Source organism: Dipodomys merriami, unplaced genomic scaffold, assembly GCF_024711535.1.
Source record: "Dipodomys merriami isolate MVZ:Mamm:240054 unplaced genomic scaffold, mDipMer1.0.p SCAF_1, whole genome shotgun sequence".
Taxonomy (NCBI): Eukaryota; Metazoa; Chordata; class Mammalia; order Rodentia; family Heteromyidae; genus Dipodomys; species Dipodomys merriami.
The window spans coordinates 64,032,477-64,046,562 of NW_027202270.1; the positions used below are offsets into that span (position 1 = coordinate 64,032,477).

The 14,086-nt window shown below is 34.6% G+C and overlaps 1 protein-coding gene across 2 annotated transcripts in view; it reads right to left on the reverse strand.

Annotated features, from left to right (window-relative positions):
• Epc2 (enhancer of polycomb homolog 2) overlaps positions 1–14,086 on the reverse strand; it is a 101,615-nt gene that overhangs the window by 12,932 nt on the left and 74,597 nt on the right. For both annotated transcript variants that reach the window (XM_070023496.1, XM_070023501.1), the window contains exons 5-10: positions 11,855–12,003; positions 10,796–10,928; positions 7,470–7,661; positions 3,709–3,798; positions 1,862–2,007; positions 1,399–1,742 (exon numbers count right to left, since the gene is read on the reverse strand). In XM_070023496.1, coding sequence (XP_069879597.1) covers positions 1,399–1,742; positions 1,862–2,007; positions 3,709–3,798; positions 7,470–7,661; positions 10,796–10,928; positions 11,855–12,003 — 1,054 coding nt within the window. The remainder of the gene's footprint in view (positions 1–1,398; positions 1,743–1,861; positions 2,008–3,708; positions 3,799–7,469; positions 7,662–10,795; positions 10,929–11,854; positions 12,004–14,086) is intronic.

The following is a 14,086-nucleotide window of genomic DNA, read 5'->3' on the forward strand; positions in this document are numbered from 1 at the left end:
TCTGTTCTGTTTAAAGAATTTAAACCATATCTTGGAAGGGGGCTGAAAAACATTTGATATAATACTGTTCAACTTCCTACTACCTTTAGCTTAGAACCCTGTGACCTCAAATGGTATTAGTTATTAATCCATTTCAGCTTCAAAAGTTAATTAAACTGCATAGACTCATGAAATTTATATAATGGGATGCCATTTTCCTTACCTAAGTTCATTTAGGAGAAAATTAACCAACTAATTTGGGGAAATGATATGCCAACTTCCATTCATCTAAACAAACATAATTTTCCATCACAACCTTTAACTAGATAAATGTCTTAAATTGAAAGCAGACAGTTTAGTAAATAAGAAAGATTAAAAACTGAGACCAAACTTCAAGCTCTAAAACAATTTTAAATCACTTTAAAGAAGTCAGGGAATAATTTAGGAATACGTGCATTTTACAGAAACAAAGGCAGTCAACAATATAAATCATACCTATTTCCTTCCTTCCTTCCTTCCTTCTCTTCTTTCTCTTCCTTCCTTTCTTTTTTTTTGCCAGTCCTGCGGCTTGAACTCAGGGGCTGGGCACTGTCCCTGAGCTCCTTTTCCTCAAGTCTAGAACTCTACCACTTGAGTCACAGTGTCACTTCTGGCCTTTTCTGTTTATGTGGCTCTGAGGAATTAAACCCTGGACTTCATGCATGCAAGGCAAGCACTCTACCACAAAGCCACACTCCCAGCTAAAACACCTATTTTCTTCCATAGGATACCATGCATTACTTACAATGAACACATTACAAGAACTTTAGAAATTACACATGTTTGTATACAAGAGGAAAACAAATTAAAGCTTTTAGATTTTCTAAATTTATATTTTGTCTACAACATATATATCATAAAAATAGTAAATCAAGCACAATGTCTTCTAGTAAGATTAAAAAGAGATTTGAGCTCAACTAGAAAGGTATGCTATTAGACAAGAGTCCTAACTATTCATTGGGAGTTTTGAAAAAACTGTTTTTTAGAAATAAGCTTTTGCTGGAATACTTAAGGTGCAATGCTTACATTTCATCAAAGTTAGTACACAAAAGTAAAATTTCTCTTAAATATAAGAAGTGGTACTGTCATTTTGTGGTAGTTTGTAAGCAGTATGCACACAGGGAACCCTATATTCTGCCCACATATTTACCACACCAGACACTCACATTCCAAATACACACAGCTGTCCTATAGATACCAGTTAGAACATCTTGGTTAAAATGTGAAACATTAGTAGGGTTCTATAAAAAAAAATGTAGTAGGTTAATAATGAAATTTCTTTCATGAGTGAGATTAGGAAAATTATGTCTCCAAAATTATTTAGGGGATAATAAAAACTAAAGACAATAGAGCAGAACACTATTAACAGTGATAGCTTACCTGATATGCCATTCTTGCTGGTGCTCAATAAAGTTACAGATGCTGTAGAAACTCTTTTATTGTTCACAGTCTGCCCTGGTTTTCTTGAGGTACATTCTTCACTATCACTGTCCTGTAAATTTAGTAGCCTTGGCTGGAAACACTGTAGTCGACATGATCTGATATTGCTTAATATTTCAGAAAGGGACAGTCTGTTTTCACAAGGTTTACTGGAAGCATTGGTCCGAGAGAAATTAGAAGAAAAGTCTACAGTTTGGGAAGAGCTTGAAAAACTATTCAGCATTTCAGGGTCTATCTGTTTCAAGAGTGGATCATGTTCTGTGGATATTCGATCCATTATGACCCTGAAAATAAACATATAGCATTTATATATATATATATGCATATATGAAAGAAACATAACCACTTTTCTAAACTTCCACTGAAGATTGTAAACAAAACCAGGTACAAACAAGTAATTTACCTTCCACCTCTGCCAATTCGCCTTCTTGCAAATCCTATACATCTTCTTGGGACTGTAAGTGTTGTAAGGCAATGCCTATACCTTAACTTATCTAAATCTGCCAATTCTGAATTTTCACATGTATGGTTAGCTTGGTCCAAACGAGGCTGTAAAGAAAAAAAATATAAAACTTGTGGAGTAACTCTTAAAGAAAAGTTAAATTGTGATTTAAAAACCAGCATTAGAAGAACAATTATATTTGGATAAAAACTGAAAAATTAAAATTGTGGCTTAAATATTATTATGTAGGTTAAAATTTAGAGTTGAATAAAAAAATCATTCATTTACTTTCTCAAACGGATTTAGATGATAAATATAAATACATGTGGCATATATTTAAAAATCATACCTTTAAAAGAATAGCATGTATTTTAATACTTGTGTTGAAAGTACAACTGGTAAAATCCATAATTTATAGTCATGTTACTGTGATAAACCAAAATCAATTTATTTTTGACTAAAAACTGTACTCTAAGCAAGTATGAATCAAGCTAAAACTTTTTTTTTCGTGTGTGTGTGTGTGTGTGTGTGGTGTGTGTGGTGTGTGTGTGTGTGTGTGTGTGTGTGGTGTGTGTGTGTGTGTGTGTGTGTGTGTGTGTGTGTGTGTGTGTGCGCGTTTAAACTGAGGGCCTGAGCAATATCCATGACCTTTTTGTAAAGCTAGTGCTTTACCACTTAGGCCAGAGCTCTACTTCTGGTCTTTTGTTGATTAACTGCAAATAAAGTCTCACAGACTTTCCTTTCTGAGCTGGCTTAGAACTGTGAGCCTTAGAGTTCAGCCTTCTGAGTAGCTAAGATTACAGAAGTCACCAGTGTCTGGCTTCTGTTTACTTTTAAGTAACATGCAGCTAATTTCCTTTCCTTCCCACTATACATATACATTTATTTATTCATGTTATTAATTTGGCCTCTTTCCTCTTTCCCATAATAATTTTCCCTTCACTCATGACTGTAACTTGTCAATAAATACTAATCTCTTCTACATTAAATATACCCTGAAAAAGATGTATGTTATGTTTACTATACACAACTAAGACAAATGGTGTCCATAGCCTTGTAACAAAAACAAAACTATCTTGTAATTCTCCAGTTATATATCTTATCAGCAAACTTTAGTATTGGGGGAAGGCCAATCCTTTATATAATGCTGTACCCAAAATAGACTTAACAGCAAAAAGATTTCTAAATGTGTTAAAAAGTTCTGACTATAGGAGACTCTCTGCTCCTACTTCCTGAATGTTAAAGAATGTACCTTTATCTCTTTCTATTTCTGCTCCCTTTACAAAATAACACTATGCTAATCTTAAAAAATTAAAATGAACCACACAAAATACTTCAGACTCCTGAGTAGCTAGGATTACAGGTGTGAGCCACTGGTGCCTGGCTAGATAAAAAAACTTTTACAAGAGAAGTTTAAAAAAGATTAGTTTGATATTAAGTACATAAGAGTTTTACAGGGATAAGTCTCAATTCATTTTCAGCAGCCACCAAAAGCTTCAGAGTCAACTTAAGTGAGATTCTGAGGCCAACCTCATACTATTTAAGTAAAACCTAAGTGGACTAGATTTCTAAAATATGAGGAATTGTCAAATTTCCAAATAAAGCAATTTGCTGTCTTTTGAAAAGACTCCAAATCATTTTTAGTGGTGTCTATATAGGGGATGTGAAATAAAAAATACTCATGCATGTCCCAATTTTAGATCAAGTTTAAGTCATCTGGACAGATGACTGGAATGGTATGTTATTCACATTAATTAATATCTGTTAATTCCAGTTCACAAAAACATCACATGTGGAAAAATTCTTACAGCATAATACTGGCATCCTGCCCGCCTTCTGAAAGCACAGGGACCATCAGGATCATTTTCTTCTTCAGGTTCAGATACTGGGGATGGTACCTGCATAAATAGGTGTTTGATTGAATAGTTATCAAGTCAATAGATCAGTATTTGCAATGACTTAAAGTTACACTTTGACCACAAACACAAGTTCTTTATTTATATCTACTAGCCAATAAATTCCCCCAAACAATTAAAGATAAGCAAATATTATTTATGGTTAAGAATTCTGTTTTGTTTTGTTTTTTTCTTCTGTTGGTTGTGGCACTTGAACTGTGGGCCTAGGCACTATCCCTCAAATCTTCAGCTCAATGCTAGTGCCCCATCACTTGAGCCACAGCACCACTTCTGGTTTTCTGGTGGTTTATTGGAGATAAGAGTTTCACAGACTTTCCTGCCTGGGCTGGCTTTGAACTGAGATCTTCAGATCTCAGCCTCCAGAGTAGCTAGGATTACAGGCATTAGCCACCAGCGGCCAGGGCAAGAATTCTTACAGTTAATGATAATGACAGGCTTCCCCTGTAGTTAGGTGTGCTTTTATTCAGTAACTTCTTTCCATAAAAGCCCCAAACTAGTAAGTAAAAAGAGACTTGTGAACAGGTAGAAAATGAAAGAACACACCAAAGCCATAAAAGCCATGTATTTTATATGAAAGAGAATTAAAAAACCACAAAACTCCCTTTTATATTTTCTTTATAATAATCACTTCACTTAAAACTTAAATTTAAGGAGAGGCAAGAAGACTTGCTAAGTTAAGCAATTATTTTGCAGTGATTAAGTGGTAAGCCCCCAAAAAATAAAAAAAATAAAATAAAAACAGCACCGACACACTTTGGTATACTTTATGAATGTTATAAAAACAGGTTAAATGGGGCTGGGAAAGGTGGCTCAGTGGTAGAACGCTTGCCTTGAATGCATGAAGCCCTGGGTTCAATTCCTCAGTACCACATAAGCAAAAAGAAAAAAGCCGGAAGTGGTACTGTGGCTCAAGTGGTAGAGCGCTAGCCTTGAGCTGAAGAGCGGAGGGACAGCGCCCAGGCCCAGAGTTCAGGCCCCACAACCGAACCCCCCCAAAAAAACAAAACAAAAAACAGGTTAAATGACAAACAGTAGCATATATATCTCTGAAAGACGTATCTCTGACAGGTCAAAGACATAATATTTTAGATACATTTCTACTTGTAATGGCTAAACAACAACATAAAGTTTTGGTACCTAAGTTTCACTTTCATTGCATCTCTTTTTTTTGAAAAACCTTGGTTCAACCATATTTCCTTGCATATTTTTGCACCTCACAATTTCCTCTCTTCCTATTTCAAGAGGAAAAAATTCTCTCTGTATTATTTTTACAGTGGTATTTACCACTGGCACACTGAACAGAGTCATCTATGGGAGAAAGGCATTTGTTTGAGGTTTCAATATACCAACAATAACCTTATAGGGGAAGGCAGAAACAGTCAACTGGAGACGATTCTTCCCAAATCCCATACCTGAAATTGGAAAGGTAATCCCAAGGGTGAATTTTATACTTTTAATTTCTTTGCAGTCATCTACGTCTTTAAGATATACAAGGAATGGTCAAAACCAAAGTCAGAAAATCTTTGCCTAAAGTTTATCACCTCTTCCTATCAACTACAGTTCCCTGGGGTAGATTCCAGGATGCATGCAAAGGCTGTGACATAGGAAAAGAGAGCTGACAGGAAAACCATAAGGATAATCAAGAAGAGAAAGAGCTGGGAACCAGTAAGTCAGGCATGTAATCCTAGCTACTCAGAAAGCTGAAATCTAAGTACTGCAGTTTGAAGCTAGCCCAGGCAGAGAAGTCCAAGAGACTCTTATTTTCAATTAACAAGTGCAAGAACCTAAGGCCCTAAGATAAGAGTCTTAATAGTAACTCAGGAAGGGAGGTAAAGATGGAAGGAGGGAGGGAGGAAGGTGGGGTGGGTTGAGGGGAGAGACAGAGACAGAAATACAGAGATAGAGAGTCAGAGACAGAGTTTTTAATTTTATCCTCCTACAAATCAGTTCAGTAAGTCTAGTAAAAATATTTCTTCTTTTAAGGTTCATTACTCACTTGTTCTTTGTTTATTGGACCAAGAAGCAGTATATAATTACCTCAACAATCCTTTTTTTTTTTTTTTTTAACAATCTTGAATTTAGAAGAGCTACATTCTAAAACTCCCTCACTGAATAAAGCCCAAGTCAGAGATAAATAACCAGTTATGCTGAATAAGCCCTTCTCTTAGATCAGATATACTGACTCTAACAATAAGGGAAAATAAGGAAAAGCTCCCTCAAAATCATAGTATCCAATGGTATCCCTTCTAATGGGCACAGAATATACAGCAACATTTTCTAGGGTCTCTCTTGTATAACTGTAACACATTCTACATATAGTTATCTAACTGGAATATTTTCTGACTTTCCTATAATGTGTATGTCCAAAGAGGCCATTAGTCTACTACTACATCATCCCATTTACCCTCTCTTCCTTTTCTGTTGTTTTTTTGCTATAGCAATACCAAACTAGTAGCAGTTTCCTCTAACACTGTCTTCTCTGTGACCTTTCTCTAAATTCTTTACCTGGTCAAACACTTTGTTAGGTTACTATAACCATTCTTTCAAATGGTCATCTGATGAACGCCTTATGTCTATTCAAAGCCTTGCCTGCCTTACAATTGGTTTCATTAAGTGGTTCTCATGAACATACACAATGAAACATGTCTGTACATTTGTTACTTTGCATATAAATAACATTTATGGCAAAAACTCAGTGACAGAGCAAAAATAATCCAGCCAAAGGGGACCCATTATATGAATTCTAGATTTTAAATAGCTATATCAATAAAGAGTTTTACAAACAGCCTTGCTTCCAAACACATTTGTGATAATGGTTCCTGAAAGAATACTGCTTTATAGGCAAACAAGTAAAAATATTAAAATATGATAAACCTGGAAATGGATACACAGTTTTTATACATTTAAAAAAGAACAGGAAGGTGTAAGGTACTGCTAATGTAACTTAAAAAGAAAACCAAAAGAACCTGATTCTTTAATATCTGAAATAAAAATCTCATTTTTAAAAAACAGCACGTATAAAAATTGTTCTAAAATATTATACCAGTAGAAAGGAAATTATTTACAATTATGCTTAAGTTCCCTAAAATATTGATAATCTTTGGCTTAGCAATTCCATTTCTAAAGATCCATTTAAATACTAAGAGAGGGCTGGGAAGGTGGCTCAGTGGTAGAACGCTTTCCTTGCATGCTCAAGGCCCTGGGTTCGATTCCTCAGCACCACATAAGCAAAAAGAAAAATGCCAGAAGTGGCTCTGTGGCTCAAGTGGTAGAGCACTAGCCTTGAGCTGAAGAGCTGAGGGGCAGCACTCAGACCCAGAGTTCAGGCCCCACGACCGGATCCCCCCCCCCAAAAAAAAATACTAAGAGAATATAAAGTTGCTCACTTTTCTAAAAGAAAAAAAAACAACTAAAAATCAACTAACTGTTACAGAACAGAATTCTATTCAACTGACAGAGAAATAGAAAGCATATACTAATTTAGTATTTACTTTGTATTTCTGTGTTTAATACATGCACATATATACAGATATGCAGAAATGTATTTTAATAGTAGATGAACAAAGCAAGAATCAAAATTGTAAGATGTCAATTCTGTTTTTAAAATATAGCAATATAAAAGAGTAAGAGAAAATGTCTTTAAAAACAAGCACCTGTGGAAATTCATCTTCATCTGAGCTGTGAAAGTCATATTGCTTAATGTCACTCTTACTGATCACAGGCAAAGTCTCAGGAGTGGGCTGCTGAGATGTTATCAAAGCCTCTGCTTTAGGCTTCTTTGGGTACTTCTTCTTTTGACGAACTACATCAGAAGCCTCTTCTTTCAAAGACAAATGATGAGGGTGCTGTTTACATGGTGATTTTTCCCCCAAAAGGAAGAAATGAAAATCATTTTAGAAATCATGGAAAACTGTACTGCTCTTTGAAGAACATACATTTCTATCCAGGAGATAATTTTATTTATTGCTTTCGGTATATAAAAATTATTTTGTGATCATTAACTAAAACATGTCTCAAAACAACCTTCTATAAATTATAACTAAAAATAATAACAAAAAATAATTTTCTTTTTACATTATTAGTAGTTAAACTGTTAGTGATTTTTTAAAAAAAGATTTCTATTATCATGCTATCTAGTATTTAAATTCCTACTTAAACCTACTGCACTAATGAAGAACATGGCTAATTTATTTTTATTTCATGAAATAATTAAATATGATCATGAATTGCTATACTTTTTTCCAATTATTAAAAATGCCTGTGGGGAGTAATCTTTTGAGAAGAATAAGTTTATTAACTAGGAAAATAAAAACCCTCTAGTTGTTAGAATAATTAATTACTGCTGCAACTGAACAACAAATCAGATAGTTCTCAATTGCCCAGAGTATTCAGTGTAGTTTCCCAAAAAATCATCTGGTATAGATGTGGGTTTCTAGACTTTCTTCCTTCCACAGAGTAGCTCTGTTCCTTAACACACCAGCATTCTTCTCAATTAAAAAAAAAATCTAGTATTTAAAAGAACTTGGAAATGACTGTTCTGAATATTAAAGTATAACATGAAAGTATAAAATTATTAAAGGAGTTACATACTTCCCAATGTAGATCAAATGTTAAAATTATTTTAGGGGGAAAATAGTGGAAATGTTGCTTGTGTGGACCTTATAATGAGTGAGATATAAATTGTTCCATATTTCATATAATAGGTATACAATGTGTAATGGGGTAAGACAAAAATGGGTGCAACCAAACCAAACAGGCTATTTATTTATATTTTATGTTTCCTTACAGAAAATCTAAAATAAGATTTAATACATAATGAAAGCTGGTTCTGTCAGTAATTATGGGTTAAGGCTTTCATATTCTATTGCACAATAAGATCACATTCCTAGGTAAAGTACTGATTAATATAAAATAACATTTGGGGCACTGGCAACTCAAGGCAAGTAATCAGGTAGGTGGGCTAGATGCCTGTGATTAATAAGAATCTAGTATTTGAATTGACATGAGATGGTGAGAGGCTTTCTTTTCCACATTCTTCTGTGACTATTAAAAATGAACACTTGAAAAGCAATGACTGTATACATTTTTAAAAGATGAATTTTCCACAAATATCTTGAGTCACTTTTAAAATTTACAGAGTAAGCTCTATTATCTAGATGCTTCAAAATAATGTTCCTTATTCAAATCTCTACTCCTTAAAGTAAGCTTTTCTTGTTATTGTTGGTTTTCTTTAGATTAAAAAAATTTATTATAAAGGTGATATACAGAGGGATTACAGTTACATAAGGCAGGTAATGAGTACATTTCTTTTGAACAGTGACACCTCTCTCTCATTCTCTCCCCGGTTTTTTTCTCCTGCCCCCTTCCCAAGTTGTATAGTTCATTTCCAACAGTGTCTAGTGGGTTTCACTGCTTGAATTGGTTTACCCTTTGTTCCACATTTTCTGTGCTTCTGCTTCCCTTCCTCAAATCAGATAAAATTATATAAAAGACAATGGATACAGAAATAAAAAACAGTGACAAAAGGTAAAAGAGCAAAGCAAAAAAGAAAGAAAGAAAAAAAAGAACCGCAAACAGTACAATAAAAAAAACAACAATACTTGCTTCCATTTCTGGGAGTTCACTTTGATAATCATCATTTTATATGATCAAATGTAATTAACTTTTGAGCCCTTGCAATCCTCTCCTAAGACTATCCACCTCCTTTCATTCACTGTGTGAATGTTTAGACTGCTGTTTAATTAATCATGTCTAGCTATAATTATTTGTCTTTTACTATCCTTGGGTTTACTTGTAGTTTTATAGGCACATTCTAATCATTACAAATGAAGGAAACCATGCAGTCTGTTTCTTTGGGTCTGGCTTACTTCCCTTAGTATAGTAATTCCATTGTGTATATATACTATATTTTCTTGATCCATTTGTCCACTAAGGGGCCTCTGGGTTCATTCCTTATCTTGGCTATGGTAAACAATGCTGCAATGAACATCGTTGTGCTGGTGGCTTTAGTAAAGCCTGGTCTGTGGCCATCTGGATAGATGCCCAATAGTGGGAATACTGGTTCACAGGGAAGCTCTGCTTTTAGTCTTTTGAGGAACCTCTATGTTTCTAGAGTGGTTGAACAAGTTTACATTCCCATCAACAGTGTAATAGCGTTCCTTTTTGGCCACATTCCTGCCAGCATCTGTTATTAGTTTTCTTGATAATGACCATTCTAACTGGGGTGAGGTAGAATCTCAATTCTGTTTTGATTTGCATTTCTTTTATGGTCAGAGATGTAGAACATCTCTTCATGTGACTGTTGGACATTGTTATTTCTTCTTTAGAGAAGTCTCTTTTAAGGCTTTAGCCATTTCATCAAATCTGAATTTGAAAACCTAAACCTTTTAAGGTTAAAAAATTTTTTAAAATATGTCCCAATTAAATACTCAAATGTAGCAAATAAGCACTGAATAAATGCAACTATTTTGTCTAGGAATAAAATAATCACTAAGTCTAGCTCTTTTATTAGGAAGAAATTGTGACCTGTAAGGACTCTCTCTAGTCACTCAAGGTTGGTAACTGTCAAAATGTTAGTCTGGAAATGATGAGGACAACAAGGCTAAACTTCCATGGGAGAAAAGTTTAAATTTTAGATGTTGATGCTTCCACTATACTGCACATCTTGTAAGCCTGTAATACTGAACTTTACTTACAGTATCTAGGAAAGCAAATAGTGTATTGGAAAGTAATGTACTTTGGTAGAAGTGAATTTCAGACTGTAAATTTGACATATTACTTATGATCTAGAATTGACACAGAGGTAAATTCTACTTTAAAGAATTGCTATAAGGATTAATAAGTCTCCCCCCACCCTATATATACAAAACTAGTAAAGTGGTGGTAAATAATAAGAAGTAAATGCACTTGTTTCCTCAACCACACTTAAGATAGTTGCAGAAATAGGTAAACTGTTTGACCAAAATGATGATATATTCACCTTAGTTTTACATTCCTGGACTTTGTGGTGATTTCCATTATGAAGAGTTGCTGAAGTGGCATATAGTTCTTTTTCTGATCTATTGATTTTCACTTCATTAAGAATTTCACCTCCATAGTCTCCTAAATGATATCTTGAAAAGACAACAAATATAAAAAGATATTGGAGAGTATAATGTTAAAGAAGAATTTTAAAAAATCAGTTTCAATTAATTAAGCCAGCAAAATAGAGCCAATAATCAGAGTATTTTTAAAAGTGAAAACAGATGGAAACAAAGAGGCAAAGAAGTCATATCTGCGATTAAGTGAAAATGAACCAAATCAAACCAAACCAAATGACTAAGGTACATCAAACATGAATTTCCCATGTACTTATGAAACAACAGGAAATGTTATTTAGAAAGCTCAGGAATCATGCAAATTCTATTTAAGTTTTATATTGAATTATGTTAGACTGTACACTAAAGAATATACTTTTGTAAAGAATTAAAACAAGAAATTTTGTCCTGTCAGAAAATAAAAACATTCATTTCTTTCAAATCTGTTTAAAATTCTACTAAACAAAAGTTTGAGTTTATTATAGAGAAGCTATTCCACATACCCAAATCCATAAAATCTGAAACTGAAAATCTAATCTAAAAAAACCCTTCTTTTTTTTTTTTTTTTGGTCAGTTGTGGGGCTTGAACTCTGGGCTTGGGAGCTGTCCCTGCGCTCTTCAGCAACAAGGCGAGCACTCTACCGCTTGAGCCACAGCACCATTTCCAGTTTTCTAGTGGTTTACTGGAGATAAGAGTCTCATGGACTTTCCTGCCCGGGCAGACTTTGAACCACAATCCTCAGATCTCAGCCTCCTGAGTAGCTAGGATTACAGGCGTGAGCCACCTGTGCCTAGCTTCAAAACCTAATCTTAAAAAAAAAAAAGTGAACTTAAAAGAGATTCTGTTAAGAGATTCAGTATTATTAGAGTTTTATACCCTCATTTTCCACCAATTCTTTTTAATCCATTTCGCCCATCATTTAGCTAAAACTGCCAATAGTATGAAATGGTAGCAATGTTACCTTTTTTCCACCACTTCTAAGGTTAAGTGCAATAATTCTCGTTTTGTTTTTTCTCTTCTCTTAATCATTTCCAAAATTGTTATGGCTCTGCTAAACTCTCGTCTCAGTTTCAACATCTTTTCATAAGAGGCTTCATCATTCTTACGATTCTATGGAAAAAATTGTAAGAAAATAAATAATTAACCCAATTATTTGAATCTCTAGCTTCATGAATATTTTTTAATTGTGAAAATACTGTACAGAGGGGTTACAATTACATGAGCAAGATAATGAGTACATTTATTATCAAGCATTGTGGCCTCCTCCTTTGTTTCCCCTTCCCATCCCATCCTCCCCTTACCCCCCACCCCCCCCCCCACCAAAGTTGTAAAGTTCGTTTTTCGACATAACGACTTATACATCTCATTGTTGCAATGGGTCCACCTGTAGCCCTATTTAAACGATTTGTTTTCCCTTCCCCTCCACAAATTACACCAACACCAAATACAGTGAAAGCAGGGGTTATACTGTGGGGGAGGGACATACAAAGCAACAAAGAAATAATCTTACAAATGCGTTAGAAACAATCGCATGAAAGAAAAAAACATTTGAATACATATCTTAGGGTTCATTTCCCTAACATCAACTTATCTGACCTTTTCTGCTTGACTCAGACATATACTAGTTATTGCAAATAAGGGAAACCATGGGACCTATGTTTCTTTGGGCCTGGCTTACTTACTTCACTTCATTAATATTTTTTATACAGATACAAATTTATAAGGTGAATATTTAAAGAATCTAAGCAGCCAACGCTCGACAAGAAATGTACTCATTACCTTACTCATGTAACTGCAACCCTCTGTACACTATTTTTACAATAAAAAACATTAAAAAAGAATCTAAGCAGCAATACATGAAAATGAATATATTTAATTTTGAAAATATAAGCCCAAATAAACATCCTTTTAATAAATATTCATGAAAAAGGTCACCAGCTATTGAAAAGACAGTTGGCATAGAAGGGATAATTCTAATATAAACAAATTAGTATGCCCCCAAAATTACACCACGTGTTGTCTCAAGGTATTTTGTAATTATAGAAATTGTTTTCCAAGATCAAATACCCAAAATAGGCAAAATGAGGCTCTATTCATCCAATTCTGTAAGTGGAATTAGAAGGCTCATGGTATTATAAACATGATATTTGTTGCATGTTTACCTTGTTTGAAATAACAATGACACTCAAAACTTCACCCAGAAACTCAAAACTGAAAACAGGATGTGTCAGGCATCTCAAGAAATGGATTATATTTTAAAATTTCACCACGTTATAGGGCAGTAAAGAAATTTAGCAAAACTCTCAATTTTATATTGTTAATCAGTTCTTCTTTTTAAGCATAAGATTTACCTGATTACAAAGTGAAAGTCCCAAAGAAAGGTCAGTAATGAGAAACCTTCATTTGAATAGTTACTATTAGTATAAACTATTTTGTTGGTTAAATCAAACAACCATTTAGTATTTATGTTCATCACAGAACTATGTCTAAAAGAAAACTACTGCTGGGTATGGAGGCAAGGGCCAATTATCCTCAGTGCCAATGGAAAGCACAAGTAGGATTGCAGCCCAGGACATACCTCAAAAATAACGAGTGCAAGCCGGGCGCTGGTGGCTCACGCCTGTAATCCTAGCTACTCAGGAGGCTGAGATCTGAGGATCGCGGTTCAAAGCCAGCCCGGGCAGGAGAGACCGTGAGACTCCTATCTCCAATAAAACCACCAGAAAACCGGAAGTGGCGCAGTAGCTCAAGTGGTAGAGCGCTCGCCTTGAGCTGAAGAGCTAAGGGACAACGCCCAGGCCCAGAGTTCAAGCCCCATGACCGACAAAAAAAAAAAAAAAAAAAAAAAAAAAATAACGAGTGCAACAAAGGGCTAGAAATGCAGTGCAAGTGGCAGAGCACCTGTCTAGCAAGTGTGAGGAACTGAGTTCAATCCCTAGTATGGGGGAAAAAATCCCAAAGTACTTAAGCATATTTAAGTTAAATATTAGAAGTGTATTAAAATTAAAATCTAGACTGCCTAAGAAATATTTCGAAGTCGTTCAGCCTTTATATCAGTTATAGAGAGTTTTTATGTGTAGAAAAAGAAAGCCTGTTAGCTGTATTCAACTTTGCTTACCTCAATGCTTGCCCACCTCCTTAACACCTAGGAAGTATACATTCTTGGTTAAGTATTTATCATCTTTCTAATTTT